This window comes from Phocoena phocoena, chromosome 9, assembly GCF_963924675.1.
Source record: "Phocoena phocoena chromosome 9, mPhoPho1.1, whole genome shotgun sequence".
In the NCBI taxonomy this organism is placed as follows: Eukaryota; Metazoa; Chordata; class Mammalia; order Artiodactyla; family Phocoenidae; genus Phocoena; species Phocoena phocoena.
Genome location: NC_089227.1, coordinates 2537002 through 2560695, shown reverse-complemented (window position 1 = coordinate 2560695; position 23694 = coordinate 2537002). Strand labels below are relative to the sequence as shown.

General features: G+C 50.3%; 1 protein-coding gene across 3 annotated transcripts in view; it reads left to right on the top strand.

Moving 5' to 3' along the window:
• Positions 1–23694, top strand: part of GRB10 (growth factor receptor bound protein 10) — a 126509-nt gene that overhangs the window by 70035 nt on the left and 32780 nt on the right. For all 3 annotated transcript variants that reach the window (XM_065884253.1, XM_065884254.1, XM_065884255.1), the window contains 3 exons: positions 14041–14197; positions 21889–22004; positions 22983–23051. In XM_065884253.1, the coding sequence (XP_065740325.1) occupies positions 14041–14197; positions 21889–22004; positions 22983–23051 (342 nt within the window). The remainder of the gene's footprint in view (positions 1–14040; positions 14198–21888; positions 22005–22982; positions 23052–23694) is intronic.

Below are 23694 nucleotides of genomic sequence, written 5' to 3'. Positions count from 1 at the left end.
CTGTGTTATCGCATTTCCCCCAAAAGCTTCATGGTGCTCCATCGCAGGGGGACCATAGTTGGTTTAACCAAACCGTCTTTTGACACGCACTGTTATTGTATGCAGTTCTTTCTTATTGTAAACAAAGCTGAAATGGACATTCCTGTACATAGGTCTCTGGTCACTTAATGGTGGAGAGCTGGGTGCAGAGATGCATAGATGATAGATAGGTGATAGGCAGATAGAGACAGACTAGATAGATAGATAATAGATGATAGATAGATAGGTGATAGCTAGATAGACAGACTAGATAGATAGACTGATAATAGATGCTAGATAGGTGGTAGGTAGATAGACTAGATAAATAGATAATAGATGATAGATAGGTGATGGGTAGATAGAGACAGACTACATAGATAGATAGATTCTCAGCATTGTAATTGCTGGCTAAAGGATTTGTGTGTTTATGGCTGTGTATGTGTATGTATGAAGTTCCTTTTTACAACTGTCGTCAAAGGGCCGTGTACCCCATATAGTACAGTGTAGAGGCACTGGAGCCTGGCTGACCCCCCGTTTGAGGAACAGAGCAACCTGGGATGGGTGTCTTGTGTCTCATTCCCCTGGCCCCCGAGTGCCAGCAAAGTCACTCCCCCAGTGATGAAGCAGATTCATTTTCATTGGCTGTATCTGCAGCTTCTAGAAACTCTGTAAGGTATTTACCGAGCCCATCTGGGAGCAGAGGGTCAGACGCGCAGGGAGGTTTGCAGAGGGCATTTGCTCACGAGTCGCCCTGGAAACCTCTGAGTTGGAGACTCCAGCGGCCGGAAGGCGGGGTAAGGTGCGCGCTGTCACATTCAGGTACTTACTCTTTTTGGTGTTGGACTTTCTGAGCTCGCATTTAGTAGAACCTTGTGCTTTCCTAGTTTTTGAGGAGTTGTGCCTGACTGTGGTGTTTGGCCTACATTTCTCCCCTCCGGATCCGTGGTCTAATGTGAGCAGAGCTGAGAAGCCCTGCTTATCCGACAGACAGACAGACGGCGCTGCAGGCTCGGGGTCCAGCTGTCGCCCTCAGCAAGGGGTTTTGCTTCCGTTGCTAGAGTTTAGTTCTTAAAATGTACCAAACGGAGATGCTCACTGATACCAGTGAACATGTTCTGCTTTTTAAGAGAATTCTCAATAATTCCTGTCACTAACTCTTGATCGTGATCAGTATTTTTGTAATTATATTGAATGTCTCACCATAATGGTAGGTAAGCTTACTTTCCCAAAAAGAAGGTGTTATGGGTAGTACAAAGGTTATTAGTATAAACTGCATTCCTAGCAGATGTATCTTGGAAAATCGGGATTTTGAGAGTGAAAGACTATCTATCTACAGATACCTGTTCTTGACTCTTGTAATTGAATAAAAGGTAACCCGATGTGGCAGCCCCGTCTGAGATTTGTACGATGGCGCTCACTGTCTGCGTTGTCCGGACCCAAAGGAAGCTCTGGAGGTTCTTGTCCTTTTGTAATCTAGCCTCTCAGGACTCTCTCAGCTCCTCGAATTTCACTTTCTTCTAAACTTCCAGTAAATCTGCCGGTCTTCCCAGGTTTCCTGAGTTCTTTGCATCCAGCACTGTGCCCCCCCCAGCCCCTCCCGACAGCATTAGCACAATGGTGGGGCTTTAGCGGGTGGGACACCTGTGTTGGCTGGGTGGGCACTGGCTGGAGGCCCCTCTGCCCCCAAAGAACTGTAAGACCTTCCCTGCCCCTGTCTCTCAAGCCAGACATTCGCTGAAACTGGATGCCAGTAAATACATCACGCAGTTTGAGATAAAGATAGTACATTGGCCTGAGGGCAGACCCATGACACTCGATGGGGTTCAGACGGTCTGGGGGAAGGGCTTTGACGGGTGGCCTGTCCTGCCGTTACACGACAGAGGGGCAGGCAGTGGCAGGGGGTGCCGTGTCACAGCCCTGTCTGGTGGTCCCGTCGTGCAGCCCCCTCTCGGAGTGCAGGCGCGCACGTGGGCCCTCCCCGGGCAGGGGCAGCTGCACACCTGTGTGGGCCTGACCTCCCCAAACGCCGTCTTTGCGTTTCGGACATTTTACTGACCCCAGCCGTGATGGAACTGCCTGGTACCTGCGGATTTGGGATCTTTAGAGTCCTGCACAGTGAAGACAGAGGCTTAATGGAGAAGGAGGAGGGGCCTCCTGATGAGATCAACCAAGCAAGAGTCCCCTCATGTCATCTTTGTGACCTCGCCTCTGTGGGTGATAGGACACCGGTGAGATGCCGAGTGACAGAGGGGACCCACGTGCCAGTATTTTTGCACAACGTGTCCTTTAAACTTTTACACTGAAATAACTTCAGACCTATAAGAGCAGTTGCAGTAATAATACAAAGACCTGTCATAGATCCTTTATTCGGATTCCCTAGTGGCTAACATGCTGTCCCATTTTAAATCGTTTTCCCTGGTCCCATATGCATGTATGTAGACACACATCTGTACGCACATGTGTATAACTAGTGTATTACAGGGAGCGTAGCACACAGCAGTTTCCGAAATCAGGGCCTGCAGGGATCCAGACCTTATTCACAGTTCATTAGTTGTCCTGCTAATGTTTTATGGCTTCTTTTTTTCTGGTTCTTGAACCAACACAGGACCACCCACTGCACTGGTTTTAACGTCTCTAATTCCCTTTCACACGGGGGCACTTCCTGGCTGCTCCGCGTCCTTTGTCACATAAGCGGTTACCGGAGCCCCCTCTTTGTTTGTGGGGAGTTGCCTTGGGGCCCCATCAGGTTGTACGTGGCAGAGAGGCCGCAGACAGCTGCGTCCTTCTCGGGGCAGGAGTTCAGGATGCTGTGATGTTGGTTTCTCCATTATCACCGATGTTGATGTTTATTACCCACGTCTGCTAAGTTTCTCCATTGTGAAGTTGCCATTATCCCCTTGGTAATTAAAAAGTACTGTAAAGGAAGATGACTTGAGACCAGGTTGATACGCTTCCTCCCTCCGACTCCACTGGCTGCTTCTGTCACCTATGGATGATCCTGCCTGGCGATTCCGACTCTCGTTCTGCATTTGTGAGTTGGCCTTGGGCACTGAGGAAGAGCAGCCCTTCTCTCCCAGCTATTTACCTGTGTGTTTCTTTGTCAGTAAGGACACATTATTATCTGATTACAGCCATCGCTTTGACGCTCACATTGTCCCAGTGGGGCTGGTTCCTATCTCCTTGTGACACGTCCTCGTCAAAGTACTACCTCGCTTCCTAGCACGAGATTCCCCTTGCTGTGCACTCAGCATGTTTGACGTGTGGGCCTGGGGAGTCCTTTGATGTGAAGCCGTCTTGTGCCCTGACACACACACACACACACACACACACACACACACACACACACCACACCCCAGTTGTGACAAGCAGGAATGTCTCGTGCGTTGCCAAACGTCCCTCGGGGGACAAAATCCACCCCTACCCTAACCCCCCATCAGGAACCACCGAGCGATGCTTTCTCTACCCAGGGGTACTGGGCTCAATTCTTCAAACCGATTAGGTAGGAAAAGGTTTCAGATATGCTTTATTTCCTCTGGCAGTACAAGGCTAAAGGGTCCGAAGGCATGTTTAGGTTTTGTTGATGAAGAATTTAGAGCCTGCACTAAAGTAGAATAGGGGGGTGGACACCGCGTGCCCCCCAGCCAGACCCCACAACTGTGAAGCCACGCCCCCCATATACACTGTTGACGCAGATTCCAGCCATCGTGTCATTTACCTATAAATTTTTTAGCATGTTTCTGTAAAAGATTGACTTTTTTTTTTTAACAGGACCATTAATACCATTGAGACACCCAATTCCTTAATCTCATTAGAGAAATTCCATATTCAAACAGGAATTGCATTTACACTACATGTTTGAGCCCTAGCGCCATGAGTTCCCCTGGAAGACATTGCCCAAAAGACAAAGCCTAACCCAGGAAGGGCTTGGCTTTGAGAGTTTGCTCCCACTGAGGGCTCTATCTGGATGGAAAGACCCAGCCCGGTCTGCCCTGTAGGCTTCAGCCTGAATTCACGTTGCAGGGGTACCTGCCCACCAGAAGCTGCCACCCGCCACCGGCAGAGCCGTAGGTGGACCCAAGTTATCAGGCCTCTTCGGGATCATCTGGTCAACCCCTGCTGTGGGCGGACAGCTCTCCACGGCCCCCACCCCACCAGGATGGACAGGCCGTGATGGGGCCTCTTTTTCCTGAGGACCGGCACTGCCTCTCGTTGGGGGCTTCAGCTGCTTGAAATACAAAGCAGACTCCTAATACCTGGCTTTTCAACTCCATGCTAAGACCAGAAACAGCTAAAAGCCCCGTAGAAGTCTTGGAGCAGAAGCTTCCTGCCAAATGCCCCCTCTTCCTGGGTGGCGCCTCAGGGGTCGTGGTCCTGCAGTGCGTGGGGAGGGGGTTCTTTTAGGCACGTGATGCCCGCAGAAGGAGGAGACACGTGGAGTGTGTCTGGAATGATCATCTGTGGAGTGTTTGCCGTGGGACGGGACTTGCATGCGTTTCTCTGAGTGACACTCACCGTCAGCCTATGTGACAGTCCCTCACTGTCACATAGGCTGGGGATTGAGGGTTGTCCAAGGTCAGAGCGGGTAACTCGTGCAGCGAGTGGCGAGCAGGAGCTTGACCCCAGGGCTGGCAGGTTCACAGGCTCCGTAACTGATGCACTCGGACAGTGGTCGGGGGGACCCGTGGACCTCCGGGAGATTGGGGCCAGCACAGAGAGTGTGCTTGGTGAGTTCTTGCTAAGTGGGAGGCTGGAGGTTTGGGGATACTCAGAGGATGCCCGCAGGTCCACCGTGCCCCTTAAATCCTGTTTTAAGGAATAGTACGCATTCTGCCAAACACCCGGCATCCCCATTCTTGGAAACGTTTCCCTTATTAGAGGTGGCACTTTAAGAGAGTTGACATCCGGCCATTTATCCTGAGAAAATAATTCAACCCACACATGAGCCACCGAGGCTCACGTACGAAGGTGTGCCAGGGAGCACTTGAGGAGAATGAAAGTCCAGAAGCCGCCGGACGGGCGGCGTGACGTTCACGTTGATACAACGTGACATGTGAAGAAATCCCTCGCAGGCACTGAAGCACCAAAGAGACATAAAGACCCGGTGGATGTTTATGCTGTGACGTGAAGCTGCACGGCCCGATGGCAAAACCGCGTCTGCCGTCTGAGCCCAGTCGTGTCAGTGCATCTATTTATAAACACCTGTGCGAGAAAATACTGGAAGGGCACACTCCAGGACTGTAACAGCAAACCTGGGAGTCGTCAGTGATTGTCCAGTGCTTTCCTTGGTCCCTTAGGCATTTTCCAAATGTGTTACAGTGAAAACCTGTAAGAAAAGACGAATATATCTGTGTACCCTTGAGCAGCTCGGGTTTGATTCGGGCCAGGTGCCCTGGATCCTGCCCGTGAGTGCCAGGCGGTGAGGGTGTCCACAGAGGGGCTCCGGATCTTGCGGTTGACTTTCAAGAACTACTTTGTGAGTCCTTTCTAGAACCTTAACTCCTTTGGAAAGGATTGCGAGGACTTAAAATATTTTTATCAGTAATTCTTTCTGAAACATGAAATCAATCGATTATAACTCAGATGCTTATTTCTCTTAAGTCAGTTCGGGTCCCTGTAATGGAACAGGAAGATAGTGATATTCTTAGCCAAGGTGAATAGAACCACGTACTTACGTGTAGCAGCTTCAATTATCATTCCCTGTGGCTCAAAAGAACATCATTGATGTAGACCAGAACAGAAAAAAAATTGGTAGAATTACCTTCTTTTCACTACCATGAACCTATCCCAGCCCTGGTTCTGCCCTCGCCTAAAGTGCATCTAATTTCACCCATACTCGCTCGGCCTGCCCCATCTGGGGGCTTCAGGGCCCCCCAGAACCAACAGCCTCGTGTAGCTCCTGGGAAGCGTCTTGCTGACAGAAAGGCGAACAGCAGATGCCCTGGTTCACACCTGGGCCCCCGTGGGCCCGTCGCCTCCATCTGGGCGAGCTGTTCTGCTGTCCCGAGGCTTCCACCCCGCGCCTGGTCAGGAGACGGTTCCATCAGCCTTGGAGGGCGTGAACTTGGGGCCCTAGTGTGGCCACTGGGCTCTCAGAGGTGTACCCGCCACGTGCCTGGGCTCAGCTGGCTTTCCTGCTTTCCCTCCGCATGACCCCAGCAGGACCAGGAGCCCCTCAGCCCTTCCCACCTCCTGTCTTCCACAGCCTTGCCTCCCTCTCGATATGTATATATATTTACATCTTTATTGGAGTATAATTGCTTTACAATGGTGTGTTAGTTTCTGCTTTATAACAAAGTGAATCAGGTATATGTATACATATATCCCCATGTCTCCTCCCTCTTGCGTCTCCCTCCCACCCTCCCTATCCCACCCCTCTAGGTGGTCACAAAGCACCGGGCTGATCTCCCTGTGCTATGCGGCTGCTTCCCACTAGCTGTCGATTTTACATTTGGTAGTGCATATATGTCCATGCCACTCTCTCACTTCGTCCCAGCTTCCCCTTTCCCCCTGTGTCCTCGAGTCCCTTTTGATATTTTTTCTTTACTGAAGTCTAGTTAATTCACAGTGTTGTGTTGTGTCAGGTATACACCGAACTGATTCACTTCTACGTGTGTGTGTGTGTGTGTGTGTGTGTGTGTGTGTGTGTGTGTGTCCTTTTTCAGATCCTTTTCCATTATGGTTTATTACAACATATTGAATATAGTTCCCTGTGCTGTATAATAGGACCTTGTTGTTTACTTTATATATAGTACTTTGTATCTGCTAATCCCAAACTCCTAATTAATCCACCCCTCCCTTTCCCCTTTGATAGCCATAAGTCCTCTGTGTCTGTGAGTCTGTTTCTGATTCGTAGATAAGTTCACTTGTGTCATATTTTAGATTCCACATATATATAAGTGGTATCACATGGTATTTGTCTTTCTCTGTCTGGCTTACTTCACTTAGTATGATAATCTAAGGCCCATCCATGTTGCTGCAAATGGCATTATTTCATTCTTTTTTATGGCTGAGTAATATTCCATAGTATATATGTACCACATCTTCTTTATCCATTCATCTGTCGTTGGACATCTAGGTTGCTTCCATGACTTGACTATTGTAAATAGTGCTGCTATGAACATTGGGGTGCATGTATCCTTTCGGACCATGTTTTTCTCCAGATATATGCCCGGGAATGGGATTGTAGGTTCATATGGTAGTTCTGTTTTTAGTTTCTTAAGGAACCTTTGTACTGTTCTCCATAATGGCTGTGCCAATTTACATTCCCACCAACAGTGTAGGAGGGTTTCCTTTTCTCCACATCCTTTCTAGCATTTATGATTTGTAGACTTTTTGATGATGGCCATTCTGACTGGTATAAGGTGGTACCTCATTGTAGTTTTGATTTGTGTTTCTCTAATAATTAGCCATGTGGAACATCTTTTCATGTGCCTCCCTTTCAATATTGACCCTCCCACCGTGGACGCCCCCTCGTGGCCCTTGGATACAGCCTGGCTTCTTCCTAAGTGTTTACCCCTGGCATTTACAGGAGGCTTCGGGAGTTACTGAAAAGCCCAGCTTACATCCTCACTTAGAAAAATGCATTTAAACAGGACCCAGGGAGCTTTTGAACTAAGAAGTAAGTTGGAAGACGAAGAACTGAGACAAAGCCGCTCGAATGCCCCAGCTCAGACCCTGCAGACTCTCTGGGTTTCTCTGCAGGGTTGGGGGCCCTCTGCTCTACTCAGCCCAGGCACCTGGAGGCTTTTGTCCCCCCCGGGACGTCCTGCACCTGGGACAGGTCTGGGGCAAAGGGCTGAGAATCCTCCATTTGCTGTTTTCACGTGTTGATCTCAGCCAAAGTCAAGAGTCTGTGGAATTCAGACAAGATCCCGAGCCTGCACGTGCCCAGCAGGGAGTGTCCGGGGCCCGAAGCAGGAGTGCGGGTGACAGCAGGGAGGAGGCCCCAACGTCTCTCTGCCTGCTGGGGACCACGACCGTGGATACGACGTACCTTCAATCCTAACTGTTCTTAAACTCCTTCCTGCACGTTTGCCAAGATTTAGGCTCTTATTTCCCTCTCCATACGATGAATGCATAAAAGGCGTCAACAGAGCTCCAGGAAGGACAGAACCTTCTATTACCACTTCGGGGCTTTTAAGACGGGCCCTGGTGCCAAGCCAGTCAGAGGGCTAGGTAGCCTGCCTCCCCCTGCTAACCCTGAAACGAAAGGATCTCAGGCTGGTGGCATAATTATGCCCTCTTTAATATTACTTCTTTTTTTAATTCAAAGTTCCTTTCTTTTTATCATTTATACAACAAAAGCAGTACGGTCAAGGAATTTATTACAAATTTCAGAATCAGAATTATGCCATGCAGATGGCCTACGTTCTCATATTTTATAAGTATTGAAGTGGCTGTTGCCTTGAAATGGATTTGCTCTTTTCTCTGTTTCCTTTTTTAAGTTTTATTTTATATTAGAGTAGAGTTGATTTACAATGTTGTGTTAGTTTCAGGTGTACAGCAAAGTGATTCAGTTATACACATACATGTACCATAAGTCCCCTACATACAAACCTTCAGGTTGTGAGCTTTCAAAGACGCGAACGTGCATTTGCATGTCCAGTCACGTAAGTTAGTTCACGTGTCTGGTGTACATCGTCACGTGCATGCATCCGCTACAGGGGGTGGTGCTTCCGTGTACTTTACTGTACAGGACTGTGTAGAGGACAATAGTACAGTGTCTTTATTTCAAGCTAGATCTGCAAGAGGACGACTTCATTGAACTCCTTGCCGTGCAACACGAGGAGGTTACTAATGAAGACCTGATGGAATTGGAGGCCCAGAGAAAGGACCAAGAGGGACAAGAGGAAGAAGAAGTAACTGAAGAACCGAAGAGATTCATGACGCAGGGAGTGGCAGGGGATTTTCTTTATCTGAGGAGGCACTGTTAGTTTTTGAGGCACAGGACCCAAACGTGGAACGGTACGCAAAGGTTGCAGCCGTTCAGCACGTAATCCGGTGCTACCGTGTCATCTGTGACGAGAAAAACAGAGCTACTACCCAGATACCACTGGATCGTTCTTTGGAGAGGGTAGATAGAATTGAATCCAGCAAGGAACCAGAACCTCAGGCGTGAGTGAAGTTGCAGCTCGCCCTCCGTCCCCTGTTGCTGACGACCCTTCAGCTCTACCATCTCCCACCTCTTTTCCCTCCCCCAGTCAGTAACTTTTTTTTTTTTAAACATCTTTATTGGGGTATAATTGCTTTACAATGGTGTGTTAGTTTCTGCTTTATAACAAAGTGAATCAGTTATACATATGTCCCCATATCTCTTCCCTCTTGCGTCTCCCTCCCTCCCACCCTCCCTATCCCACCCCTCCAGGCGGTCACAAAGCACTGAGCCGATCTCCCTGTGCTATGCGGCTGCTTCCCACTAGCTATCTACCTTACGTTTGTTAGTGTATATATGTCCATGCCTCTCTCGCTTTGTCACAGCTTACCCTTCCCCCTCCCCATATCCTCAAGTCCATTCTCTAGTATGGCTGTGTCTTTGTTCCTGTCTTACCCCTAGGTTCTTCATGACAATTTTTTTTCCTTAAATTCCATATATATGTGTTAGCATACGGTATTTGTCTTTCTCTTTCTGACTTACTTCACTCTGTATGACAGACTCTAGGTCCATCCACCTCATTACAAATAGCTCAATTTTGTTTCCTTTTATGGCTGAGTAATATTCCATTGTATATATGTGCCACATCTTCTTTATCCATTCATCCGATGATGGACACTTAGGTTGTTTCCATCTCCTGGCTATTGTAAATAGAGCTGCTACGAACATTTTGGTACATGACTCTTTTTGGATTATGGTTTTCTCAGGGTATATGCCCAGTAGTGGGATTGCTGGGTCGTATGGTAGTTCTATTTGTAGTTTTTTAAGGAACCTCCATACTGTTCTCCATAGTGGCTGAACCAATTCACATTCCCACCAGCAGTGCAAGAGTGTTCCCTTTTCTCCACACCCTGTCCAGCATCTATTGTTTCTAGATTTTTTGATGACGGCCATTCTGACTGGTGTGAGATGATACCTCATTGTAGTTTTGATTTGCATTTCTCTAGTGATTACAGTCGGTAACTCTTCTTGCCTGTTCAGTCGATGCCAGCCCCTGTGTGCCAGCTCTTGTACGGTACCACTGTACTTTTCAAGGTACTGAGCTGTAAGATTAAAAATGTTTTCTTTATTTTTTGTGTGTTTTTTTCTGTATTATTTGTGTGAAAAGTATTGTAAACCCATCACAGTACAGTACTATACAGCCGACTGTGTTAGTTGGGTACCTAGGCTAATCTGTTGGACTTACGAACGTGCTCTTGGAACGGAACTCTCGTATGTAGGGGACTCACCGCATCTATTCTTTTTCAGATTCTTTTCCCATATAGGTTATTCTTAATAAATTATTGTTTTATATTTAAAAGCAGTTAGCTACTTAATTTCCTTTGTGGTGCAGAAACAGAAGTTGAAGTTTCAGTGGTTGGTTTTTTCCAATTGAATTGTTCCCGGTGCATCTTACCCGTCATGAGGTTTGCTTTCTCAGAACCGCAAACCTGAGTCGGTCGTGGCTGTCAGGATCCCGCCATCCCCACCCGCCGCTGCTGGGTCTCAGGCCTTCAGTGGGAACCTGCCTTGTCCCCAGGTCCTTGGTCCATCCGAGGGCACCCCGGAGGCAGGCACAGATGGCTGGGAGCTTTTCGGGAGAGGCTCCCATTAGCCCAAGGCAGGCTGACCCTGTAAGGCTGACAGATTCCCCATTTTACAGACGAGAAGGGTGAGGCACAGAGAGGCTGGGCCACTGAGCCAAGTTCCCACGGCTAGTTGGTGACGAGGCCGGACTGCAGCGGGTCTGATTCTAGGACATCTTCCCTGAAGCCCCACCTGGGCCAAGGGGGCCGTGAGTGATGCTTCACCTTCCATCACTGGGGTCACAGAGCCAGGGAGGGTCTGGGCTGGGCTGGCGCTGTGGATCTGCGCTCTGAGTTCTCCCCCATCCTGGCAGGACCCAGATCCACCCGTGTGTTCCCTGGAAGTTTTACCCCGGATACATATGTGCCCTTGGCATTGATCTCCTGGCCGAACTGGGAGTCGGTGGGGCGGAGGCCTCGGCCAGCTCGCAGGGGAGGCGCTTCTGCATCCCGCCCTCACAGGACGGGCGAGCATCCGACCTGCGGGCCTCAGCCTGCTCCCTGGCGTCCTTCGGCCCAGGCCTGTCGCGCTGAAGGTTGAGATGGAAACCCTCGTTTGCTTTCAGAATGAGCCCCAGCACCACCCAGGAGCTGGCTGCAGAGCCAGTGGGCACAATGCAAAATGCTGCTTCCGGAGCTGCCGGCTCTAGAGGCACAGTGGGGACAGCTTCCTTTGTGCGTGTGTATTCGTTACAGATACTGTCACCTGGAGCTCCAGACGTGCTCCCAGTGTGAGATTGCAGGGGTGTGTGGTGGCTTGCTTTTCTGTCTGTCTGTCTTGGGGCCTGTTTCGCCTGTGGTCAGCAGGCCCTGGTGAGTTGGGGGAGGTAGCTGGACAGCGCTACCAGGAGCAGCATGGACAGTGCAGGATTCGAGGTCCTGTCCTGGAGCCTGTGTCCCTCTGTGTCTGTCCCTGTCACAGGCCTGTAGCCCGGACCCAGCTTCCCCTCCTGGCCCTCCCCCAGCCAGCTCTGGGGATCTGAAAGCCGGGGACGTGGCCATATGACAAAGCACATCTTAGATTTTAATACTCAGACTATATATAGACCTTCGGGGGCATGGCCTTGGAGCAACAGAGAAGTGAGGGAGAGAGTTTAAAGAAAAGTGCAGTAGGGCTGAAAAGAAGATTTAAAAGCTGGTGCTATGGATGATTTGGGCAGGAAAAGACTTGGAGAGAGAGATGGGAAACACACTTCAACCTAATTTAAGTTTCCTAGGGAAAATAATGTTCATTGTAGTCACAGATAAGCTCACTTAGAAACTTAGGAAAGAAGGAAAATTCGGGTAGTTGATTTGGGTGGTTGTATGCACGCACTGCTGTAGCATACATTATATATGTATGTAATTATATATAATTAGCATATATATAAGGAATTGTATGAATTCATTGCTTTTTTAAAATTTGTTTTTCTTTTATGTTAATGCATTTGTTCTTACAAAGTGTTTACCTATAGACCAGAGACATCTTCTCTGTTGAAATTAAATTTTATTTTTATATACTTAGTCATGACAGCTGTGTTTGCATATTGAATCGGTTTTGGAGATGTAGAGCTGTCATTGAGTGAAACATCAATTCCAGAAAAGACAGGGGGTGGATTTCTTTAAAGATAAACGTGAGCTGTAAGCTGGCCCCTCAGTCCTGACCCAGCCCGGGTTGGGGGGCTGGCAGGGAGGTGGCAGGAACAGCGGGGGCAGGGACCCTGCCCTGCTGAAGGGCTCTGTCCCCCGGGCTGGTCCTGCCTCCCCTCCGGCTGAGTGAGCCCTACGTCGGCTGGGACGGTCCTTGTGGGAACGTGCCATCCCCGTGGGACGTCATCCCAGCAACTCACTGCCCTGCCAGACTCCGCGCTGTGGAAATAAACGTTCAAAGTCTGCACTTGATCAAAAACACGGGAAAAAGGACGGAGAGAGAGACAGACAGACAGAGAGCTGCGGCCAGTTCTTTAAGACCAGCTGACACTCAGGACACAGAAAGCTCCAGCTCCAAACTCGCAAGTGACAGCATGGGTTGCGGGGATCAAGGTTGCTGAGCGATTTGGCAGACAGGCCTGAGTTCAGAGAACACACGTGCTCAGGCTGAGTGTCCTGCCTGTTAGTTCACTGCCATGGGAAAGAATGAGCAGGGGTTTTTCTGGAGTGTTGGTCTGAGCCTTGTGTTGTCGTTGGGTTGTCATCACCTCCGCCTCGGGCGGGGGCGCCGGAGTGGGAGTGGGGGGCGATTGCATCAGGCCCGGCCAGGGACCTGATTGGTCTGCCCCTCGTGGCTTGATTCACGAGCTAGAGGACCGAGCCCGAGGCAGCCTCATAGCCGCTTCCCTGCCCGCCGGGGCTCCGTCCCCACCGTCGGTGCCCGGCGAGGGGTCCCTGCCTGCCAGGGACAGTGGGAGAAGGCCGGGACACGCTCCCCTTCAGGGACAGTCTCGATTTAAAATGCCGTCTCGTTCCTCGGACTGCTTTTTCCATGCCGTTGAGGTAAGATTTCTTGAAGCATCTCACGTTTCCCCTAAAGGCGGCACCCCGTCAGCTCTGCAGCTGGCGCAGGGTAGGTTTTTGGTCCTCTGGATTTCTGCTTGGCCAGCCCCTTGCCTGGGAGCTGTTGGTAGGTCATGGCTTTGAACAACACTGGGAAAACTAAGGTGGCTTGTAATTTTGTAGGGGGTGGGGCCAGAGGGTTTTGTGACTGCTTTACTATGCCCATCTTTTTAGTATTTTCAATTTGAGCATATTCACATTTCTTCTTCTCATCTTCTCCCTACACCTCAATGAGCACGAGGTGAGTGGCGGTGACAGGAGGAGGCATTGGGTGCTGACTGCTGCACTGAGGACCCTAGAAACGGAGAACAGCTGGAGTCGCGGAAAGTTAGGATTTCTGCGGGCCTTCTGTTGCTTTGTTTGTTCTCACAATTGGTTCAAGTGTAAAATGTCCAGTTCCAAGACCGCCAGCAGTATTTTAAAGGAATTCTGTCGCTTCCCAAGACAGGTGGTAGAGAAGTAGCTCACACACTCTGGTTTGGCCACGTGTCCCCACGGTGTCTTGGGCGTTGTAAGAGCCTGTGTTGTGATCCCAGGGTGCCCTGCGCATCCACGGGGGGGGGGGGGGGGGGTGGGGTGGGGTGGAGAAGGGAAGGGGAGTGTCGATGGGCGTGGCCTGCAGACCCGCAGCCTCTGGTCACCTGCCGCCTGGAAGAACAATTATACGTGTGTTGGAGCGCTGCTGTCTATACATTTCCTGTTTATTTTGTTTCAGTGTTTATTTCTGACAACCCAAGGTTGTTCATCTGTAAGTGTCACCGCCTTGTGTTGCAGGATGTTAAAGTCTTTAGCGAAGACGGGACGAGCAAAGTGGTGGAGATACTGGCAGACACGACAGCCAGGGACCTGTGCCAGTTGCTGGTTTACAGAAGTCACTGTGTGGACGACAACAGCTGGACGCTGGTGGAGCACCACCCGCACCTGGGATTAGGTAGGGAGCAGCTCTGGGTGGGGGGGAGCAGCTCCGGGTGGGGGGAGCAGTGGGGTGCTCGGTGGGCCTTCAGGTGAAGACTTCTGCCGCCAGATGCCAGACTGTCACTGCAGTGTCGCCTGCCAGCCAGCGTAGCAGGTGGTCTGTGTGTTGTCCTCCATGCTCCTGCCTCTTTTTCCTAAAATCTCACCTTCCTCCCTCCCAGGCCTCTCTCCCCTGGTGCTTTCAGAATCTCGCTCTTGCACAGTTTGAAGCAGTAACTCCCAAGAGCTCAGCCACAGGAGGAGGGAAGGGTCCCTGTGACTTGTCCGCAGGAGTTGCTGTGAGGGGCTCAGGGGCTCGCTGCACGCCTGTGGTCTGCGTGTGCAGCCGGAGGCGCCCTGGGGAGATTATGGCATCACTGCAGAGAGCAGCTCTCTACCTGACGGGGTCGGGGAGCCATGGTGACAGCCTGTAGGAGGGCACGGGGAGGCCCCCGGGAGTCGAGGGGTGCCATAAAGCAATGTCACCTCAGCTTGAGTCTCACACAGTGTCTCTGAGTGATTCGAGAGAGCAAGAGATTATTTCGAAATAAGTACTATTTACAGAACTTATTGAGGTCTTTGGTTTGCTTGTTTGGCTTAAGCGGCTTATTTTCAGGTAAAGAAGCTTTTCAGACTTTCGTTTAAATTCTTTTTGGATAACGTACGGTGCTTCCAAATCATAGGCACATATTTAAAACTAGAATTTTTTCTAAATCAACAGCTCTATTTTCTTCTGTGTCTTGAAGGAGAGAAAAACTACACAGCTTGCAAACTTCTTCCCATAGTTTAACATTTTCCTCTTGACCTTTAAGAATGACAAAGAAATTGAAATTAAGCCTCTAGGTCTGGAATATTCTTTCACTAAATGGCATTTGGGCAGCTCATATCGTACAGTCTAAGGTTACATGACACGAGGTACATTGAGTCGGCGTTGCTGGAAGTCACGTGTTCTGGCTCCCCTGTGCTATCAGACAGTGTGCGTTGTAAAGTGAACGCTGAGAACTCCACCTTGTTTCTTTCCCGTCACTACGGATCTGCAGTGCACTTGTGTGTCATCAGATGCTTTGTCCTTTGTCCCCAGCAGCTTTCCCCTGACAGGTACATTCAGTGGTGCCACAGCACAGCGACCGGCTGGCAAGCTCCAGTTGGGGACATCCGTGAATGGTCCCGAGTGGTCTGATAGGGTCACCAAAAGCATCAGTTGACACACAAGTAATCTGGAAATTAAACAGTAGTCGGAACCCTGCAGTTTTTATGTACACACATGCACACACGTGTATATACAGATACATACACATGCATGCATGCACGTGTATATATACCCATATACATGCACACACACACACATAGGGAATTACGGTAAGTCCCCTACATACAAACCTTCAAGTTGCGAACTTTCAAAGATGCAAACGTGCGTTCCATCAACATCAGGCGTGAGTGAAGTTGCAGCTGGCCCTCCTTCTCCTATTGCTGTCGATCCTTCAGCTCTGCCATCTCCCGCCTCCTGTCCCTCCTCCAGTCAGTAACTCTCCTGCCTGTTTACTCGATGCCAGCCCCCGTGTGCCAGCCGTTGTACTGTTCCACTGTACTTTTCAAGGTACTGTGCTATAAGATTAAAAATGTTTTCTTTACTTTTTGTGTTCGTTTGTTTTTATGTATTATTTGTGTGAAAAGTATTGTAGACCTATCACAGTACGGTACTATACAGCCGACTCTGTGAGCTGGGTACCTAGGCTAATTTTTTGGACTTCTGAACAAACGGGACTTAGGCACGCACTCTCGGAACGGAACTCGTTCGTATGTAGGGGACTTACCGTAATTTTAAAAAGGCGTGTGCATAGTTGGAGCCAAATATAATTAATGAATATTGTTGAAAGACCATTCAAAAGTCTGACTGTGCTTTTACTTTGAAAAGAACTATGAAAAAACTTCTGTAGACATTGTAATACATGAATATCACCGTACACACCTAGAGAACATACGGAATGGATGCAGAGGCACGGAACATTGTCACATAGGGACTGCTTGAGAAATTCTGATTCCGTTGTTTCTTGTGGTAGCACTTGATTTCTGCAGCATCGTACGGTAGCCGATAAGCTTGGCGATTCCTCAATCACGTGAAGAAGATTTATTCTGAGGGAGTAGAATACGAAATGCACATGCAGACACTACTCTCAGGGATGGGACATCCATGTGTTTTATTCTGTGTTCTTTCTCTTATTCACAGACGGATTGACGTACTCCCCTTTAGGGGACAATAGTTTATGATAAAACCAAGTAAAAAGGGAAGAAAAGAAAAAAAGGAGAGGGGCAAGTAAAATGATGAAACAGAGAAAAAAGAACATCTGGATCAAATTTTAGATCCTGTTTGACAAAAAGAAATCAGTGAGCCGAACTGCAGGTGCATGAAGCCCCCTTGGAGGAGTCTTCCTCCCTTTCTCCCATGAGCTCCTTTCTCATGAGCAGCGAGGGGACACATTGTCCTGATGCCTGGGTTCTGCAGACGGTTTTGCAGGTGTTAGTTCCACCAAGTCGGTCATGCCCTCCTGCAAGGGCAGGGCCCAGGGAAACCTCCCACTTTCCACACAGAGCTCATTGCATCCCCGGCCCTGTGTCTTCCCTGCCTGTTCTTTTGTTTGTGATCCAAGCCTATGATTTAATATTGGTTTTGATCCGTTAAGTTGTTATTTAGGTGAAAATCCTCTTCCTTCCGTTATCCACCAGCATGTAATGGTCAGATGCCCAGTGGTGGGAAGAGGAAGGTCCAGTTCCCTGTTTCACGCCTCCCATGGGGCAGGGCTGTGGGAGTGCCTTTCACAGCTCCCTGTGGTGTTTCAGCATAAACCCCCTTGGGTGGGGTGTGCAGCGTTCTCTGTGATTGACAGTGTCCTGGGCGTGTTCCTGGGTCCCCTGGCACACGAGTCCGCCGCCCCCATTCTCAGGGCAGAGCCACCAGCCCTACCTCCCCAGTCACTGATTCTCCCTTTAGAAGGTCACTTTCTCATGGGGTGTACGTCGGGGATGCTCCTGGGACCTGCACATACACGAGGCTGGCGGCTCAGGCCGAAGGGAGATGATGCTTGCAGATCCCTAAGGCCGGTGGTTCCACCAGTCCCCAGTAATGGAGGGGTGAGCAGGCCACTCTTACAGCACTGAGTTGATGTATAGCCTTAGAAAGTGAGGATTTCCAAGCACAGTTACGATGCCGATCTCTGCAGCTAGATATCATATCCCTAACGGTATTAAACCTTTTCGCGCTCAGAAACGAGCGATGATTTAGGAGACATGGGGCAGTTTCCAGGACGGCCATTCGAAACGGCTTCCTTTCCACTAGCAGGAGATCACGTGCGTGTGTGAGGTCCGCAGCCCCCGAGGGTACCCGCGGGGCCAGAGCATCAGGCTCACGGAGGGGCAGGAGCCGCGGCAGCTGCCGGCGCGGGCAGCATCTCTTGCTGGAAGGACCCTCTCTGCCATCTCTCTGAACTGGGCTTGTTGCCAGAGCCGGGTCCAAGGGCCCTTCCTGGTCCCCAGTGTGGGCTCCTGCACCACTTGCTGGTTTGAAGAGTTGGGGCAGAGCCCTGAGTGCATAGTGGTCTTAGGTGACCGTGTCCTGTGTTTCCTGATTTCCCGGGAACTCATACCTTTCCTGATCTCTCCGACCATTACTGGCCCCAAAAGTCCAACCTGGATGGGATGTTTCGGCTCCAGTATTTTGGGTAGAGCTCAGACGTGGAACCACTGTCCCCAGCCAGTGCCACCGGACAGCCCCCGAGTCCAGCCAACAGGGTCTGGGATGGGGCCGTTGCCTTGGGAAGCGTTGCCCTCCTGTCTGCAGGTGAGCAGCCAGGCTCACTTCAGCCAGGACACCTTAATAGGTAGAGGACCTAGGGATGTTACACAGCCAGCCTGCAGCTGTATCAAGTACACAAACTATATTTTAAAGGAATCTCGAAAAAGAGGAACTTTGGCATAAAAAATAGCATCTTGGTGCCCCCTGTGAACTTGAAAATGGGCCCACCTGTAAACTCCATCCCCCTGGGAGTGCTGCGGCTCCCACAGGCGGGCCCTGAGTGACCACGGGCGTCAGAGTGGGTCAGCGGGAGAGGCTGGGACTTAATTTTAAGGCTGGGGCACCGTCACCGAGGAGGGTCACAGCCGGGTCCTGTGCATCTCAAGGATTTGGGGGCTTCTGTTGTCATGTGAATCAGGACGAAACACCTCAGGAAGAAGCAGGAGCCCCTCCTCGGGCTGTTCACTGCTCTGGGTTTGTTCCTGGTCAGATGAGAAGGGCGTGACGGCCGCCCTGTGGCGTGACCGGCGCATCCAGATGCTGACATCTGCACAGACGGGCCGGGGAGAAGCGGCCGCCTTGCCTTCAGCCTCGGGGCTCAGAGCGGCCTCTGCAGGCTGATCCTTTTCTGTCTCTGTCTCTGTGTCTGTTACCTCTGAAAGGCACCAAATGACACCCTTTCCCCACTAAAATACACACCTAGCGGGAAGGCTGCTTACGGGGCAGATCCAGACGGCAGGGTGTTTGCTGTGGGCGTGTTCTGCACGCAGCCCCGCACAGCCCGGGAAGCCCAGGGCAGCCGTTCAGCGCTCCCATCTCTGTGACGTGGGCTGCGCCGGGCGGTGAGGGGCTTCAGGGGGCGGTGAGGTGGGATGCTGACGCCTCCCAGCGCCCTCGGCTGGGTGCTGGGTCTGCCAGCCCCACCTCACCCCTCTGGACCGCCCGGGTTTCTGCTGAGGACTCTTGTGTCTGCTGCATGGCCCCAGAAGTAAGATACGCTGCTGTTTTTAGTTGAAGTGTCGTTGATGTACCGTGTCGTGTTCATTTCTGCTGTACAGCAGAGCGACTCAGTTACACACGTATATACATCATTTTTCATATTCTTTTCCATTGTGGTTTATCACAGGATGTTGAATATAGTTCCCTGTGCTCTACAGTAGGACCCTGTTGTTTATCCATCCTATATATTACTAGTTTGCATCTACTAACTAACCCCAAACTCCCAATCCTCCCCTCTCTCTCCCTCACTCCCCCTTTGGCACCACAAGTCTGATCTCTGTGTCTGTGGGTCTGTTTCTGTTTCATAGATAGGTTCATTTGTGCCATATTTTAGATTCCACATATAAGCGATATTATATGCTATTTCACTCAGTATGACAATCTCTGGTTGCATCCATGTTCATTATTTTATTTTTTACGGCTGAGTAATATTCCATTGTATATTTGTACCACGTCTTCTTTATCCATTCCCCTGTTGATGGACATCTCGGTTGTTTCCATGTCTTGGCTGTTGTGAATAGTGTAGCTATGAACATAGGGGTGCGTGTATCTTTTTGAATTAGAGTTTTGTACAGGTATATGCCCAGGAGTGGGATGGCCATCATTGAAAAGTCTACAAAATATGCTTTTTTTTTTTGAGCTGTCTGAGTTTTAAATGTCTTTCATGTGGAGCACGGCGGCGGCATAGACGCTCGCCTTAGTTCCGGAAATCAGAAAACTACAAATACCCTTTGAGGAGCGTCTTCCTCTTCCATTTGTACAAAAAGTCCTTTTGGATGAAAAGTCACATGGCAGTTTTACTTAAGGCCATTGTGATCATATGACATTGGTAGCTGGTGATGTGAGCATTTAATACTATTGCCTGAGGTCATCTGAAAATATGTGTCTTTAGAATCATAGAGAAAGTCAGACCTGGACAAAAAGAGCTTTGAACTGAGGTTGTCCCAGTGGCCTTTTAAAAGCTGTGAGCACGGGTCCCGGGCCTTCAGTGGGAGGCCAGGCCAACAGCTCTGGCATCTCTGAGGAGCTCAGTCCTGGTCCCACCACTGGCCGCAGAGGGTGTAGCAGCCTTGGTTTCCACCTGTAGGTCTCCCAGGCCTCGTGGGGTCAGCGGAGTGGCCTGGGGCAGAGAAGCACCTCCTGTCGGGACCGCTGACAGTCTATTCACGCTGCTGTATGCGGCTCTACCAGGGTAGCTAGGCCTGGGAAGAGAGGAGCCTGCCTGGGATGCAGCATCCTGGGGCCCCATCGAGCCGGTGGCTCCCGCTGGGAGGGCCCTGTGCCCCTGAAACTCGACATCTGCCTTGTCCTCCCTTAGGTCCACCCCGCTCTTTTCTTTCTCCTTATTTTACCTGGTAAAAAAATTTTAATTCTGTAAACGAACCATCAGCAGGTTATTGGGTCATAGTTGTTTTTTTCCCCATAACCACAGAAATGTTTTCTCTGAACACAGATCTCAAGGAAAGTCATGGGTTTGTCTTAAATGAATGACATTGTGCTAACCCCTATCTTGGCAGCAGACATAGCTGTTGTAACCGTGCTCAGGCTGCCCCTGGTTCTTCCCCTCTGTCCCGGGGGCGTCATCAGGCAGGGTGTGTGGTTCCTGAATTGCTGGCCAGTTCCCACATCATCTGGGGACCAGTGGGCCCGTCTGTGGCTCACTGGTGGTGCCAGGTCTGGCCCTTCCTGAGGTGCCTGAGCTTTCTGTCCATCATGGGGAGGAACTTCAGGCTTTAACTATGTCTCTACCGAGGACAGCCTGTCTTCGTGTGCCCTGTGTGCCAGCGGGGCCCGGCTCAGACCACCGGCCTGGTGACCGTGTCCTTCGTGGACAGGAGTTCTCCCACGTTCTGAGATGGCTTTGACTCAGGAACGCTTTCACCCTACACCTCATCCTTCCTGGAAGACAGGACTCTCTGGGGATTCCGCGCTGGCTGTGTGAAAGGAAGCGGGAGCTGGGAAGGGCTGACGGAGCGTTCGTGTCAATTTCGTGGCATCTCCTGCTCCGCCGTTTGGACCTCAGTTCACACATCGAAGCCGCCCTGGGCTCGTTTGCTCCTGTCGCGTATCCTGTTATTGAACGTGGTTGGTTCCCTGCTGCCCGGTCAGCAGGCTGTGCAGGGACACGTGAGGGCATCAGGCCATGTGCCTCTCATGTTCCGCGTGGAGCCAGAGTGCTCAGACTGTGAGGGAAACACCGCCCCAGGGTGATGCCGCTGCTGAGTCAGGCACCGAAGCGTGTGTGTGTCCGTGCATGCTTCCCCGAGTGCTGTGCCACGTGTGTGTCCTTCCCAGCGGCACGGTCCCGCTGTGAGAACAGCTCCGGGGTGTGCGTGATTAGCGTGGGCTCCAGCGGACAGTCGGGCATGGGGACGGGCTGCCTGCTGGTAGCCCGCTCCCTCCCGTGTTACGCCCTGACACCCTCCTAGGCAGCTGAGTTTCACGAAATCAAAGCCGTCCTGCTTCTGCCCCCCACCGCCCACCCACCCGCCCGTGCGTCCTCCTTGCTCAGAGCCTTCCCACTGTCCTGTGTCTTGGGACATTTTCCCAGTCATCAGAGTCCCTGTTCTTTCCAAGAGTTGACACTTCTTAATTTAAAGGCAGAGTCATCTGCGCAGAGTCTTTTGTTGATGCCAAATTGAGAAGAAGTATATGAAAGTTAGGACTGACCTGAGTTCCTCGTACTCTGTGTCCTAAGACCTCCTGTGCGTTTGAGGTAACACATTAAAGAGAGCTTTCGATTTACTTTTGGTTCTTGACCTCGTCTTTGCTCACGAAGTTTGAAGAGGAAAAGAAAAGTCAAGCAGATTTTGTAATTGGTTGTGAGGCTGCCTTGAAGGTTCTGCCTGTTTATCTCACACAGTACTTTTCCTCTGCAGAAAGGTGCTTGGAAGACCATGAGCTGGTGGCCCAGGTAGAGAGCACCATGGCAAGTGAAAGTCAATTTTTATTCAGGAAGAATTACGCAAAATACGAGTTTTTCAAAAATCCCACGGTGAGTCTTTTCTCTTTTGAGTCTGGGGTTTGGAACTCTTGAAATCTTGCAGTTTATACTTGAGTTTCGTAGTAGCAGGTCACAAAATAACTGAGATGGCAGCGGGTGGCAGTTGGGTTTGAGAATCTGAGTGGCTAGTTAACTAAGCAATCCTGGCTTGAAACTGTCTATCTGATGCTTAACTAAATGTCTCTGTTCTGGCCGGAGCTAACCATCACCTTCTCCCAATAGCTGGAGTGGGAGAGGGGCTTAGTCTCTAGGAGTAACTTAGTCAAATACTCAGCAAAATAAAAACTCATTATTCTCTGCAAATAGCAAGTATTACTTTGGGATTATTGGGGGAAGAATCAGTAGAGAAATCAAAATCCAGGTGGGTTGAGCTACTCCTTGATTTTTCTTTTCTTTTCTATTTTTTGCGGGGCGGGGCCCTTGCCTTGTGGGATGTGAAGATGGAGCTCGTACCTGCCGTGGTGTGAGCACCAGTCCTAATTCTGAGTTACAGCAGCAGTAACTGGGGGGGGGGGGGGGGGGGGGCGGTCCCAGCATCAACTTCTGATAGTTTAGCTGCTTTTTCATTGAAAGGAAGAAATTTGGTAACTACTTTTGGGTGATGCACCAGAAAAGGCCTCTTCACATCTCTGTGCGCATCTCTTAGTTTCAGGGGTTCTTTATCTCATGCCACGCGTCTGTGTCCCTGAGTTAGGACACGCGGCAGCCCTCTGCCTTGGTGCACTGCCAGACGTGGGTCATAGTGGGCATCACAGACACTCCAAACTTGGTGCAGCGTTGAAGGGAAAATGCAGCTTGTTGGAGTCAGTGTTTCCATTGTGTGATAAAGGAACCAAAAGCACTGTCATTTTAAATACAAATTGTACATAATTTTACCTGGAGGAAAGTTTTCAGTACTGGCATACCTGTAAGTATGCTTTTCCCCACTCTTAAGCTAACCTCTGACATCTTTGTTTTTCCATGGCCTAGAATTTCTTCCCAGAACAGATGGTTACCTGGTGCCAGCAGTCAAACGGCAGTCAGACCCAGCTTTTGCAGGTACTGGGCAAGAAGAGGCTTCTGCTGGAGTCTCTGCGTAGAAGCTCTCAGGCTGTCTTGGGGGCCTGGTAGGAACTTGGAGCGGTTGCATTGTTACTCATGTACGAGCCTTGGCCCCTCGTGGAATTTAGAGTCACCAGAAATGAGTGTTTCCCTGGGAAAGCTGCACGTAGCCAGGCTCCTTCAAAGCAAAACAAGCACTTAGAAACAGGATACACTGACCTAGAGGCCATCGGGTGCCTCTCCACACTTACTGCTGCCTCATGCTGTCCTGGGAAGTCGGGATATTCCTCTGCACCCCTAAAGACGTGTCTCTTAACGGCACGTTAAGTAGTAAGGGAATAAACCATTCCCTAAGGCAGCCACCACTCTCCAGGTGGCACTGAATGTAAGAGAAAGTACTCGAATGTAGTTCCTGCAGAAGTCTGCCCTGAGCCCTCCTTTTCCTGCTTTGTTTCTGCCTCTGGAAGCTGAAAGCCGCTGTGCTGTGTCCTGGGCCCTCCACTCAGAGCATCTGCCTACCCTGGGTGAGAGTTGTCATACTAAGTTATCGTGGCCTGTGCACAAGGAGGGTAAAGTGGTTTCCTGCTTTTTAGTTGCCTGATCCGAGACGGCTTGATGCTTGGTGAACGTGCACGGTGAT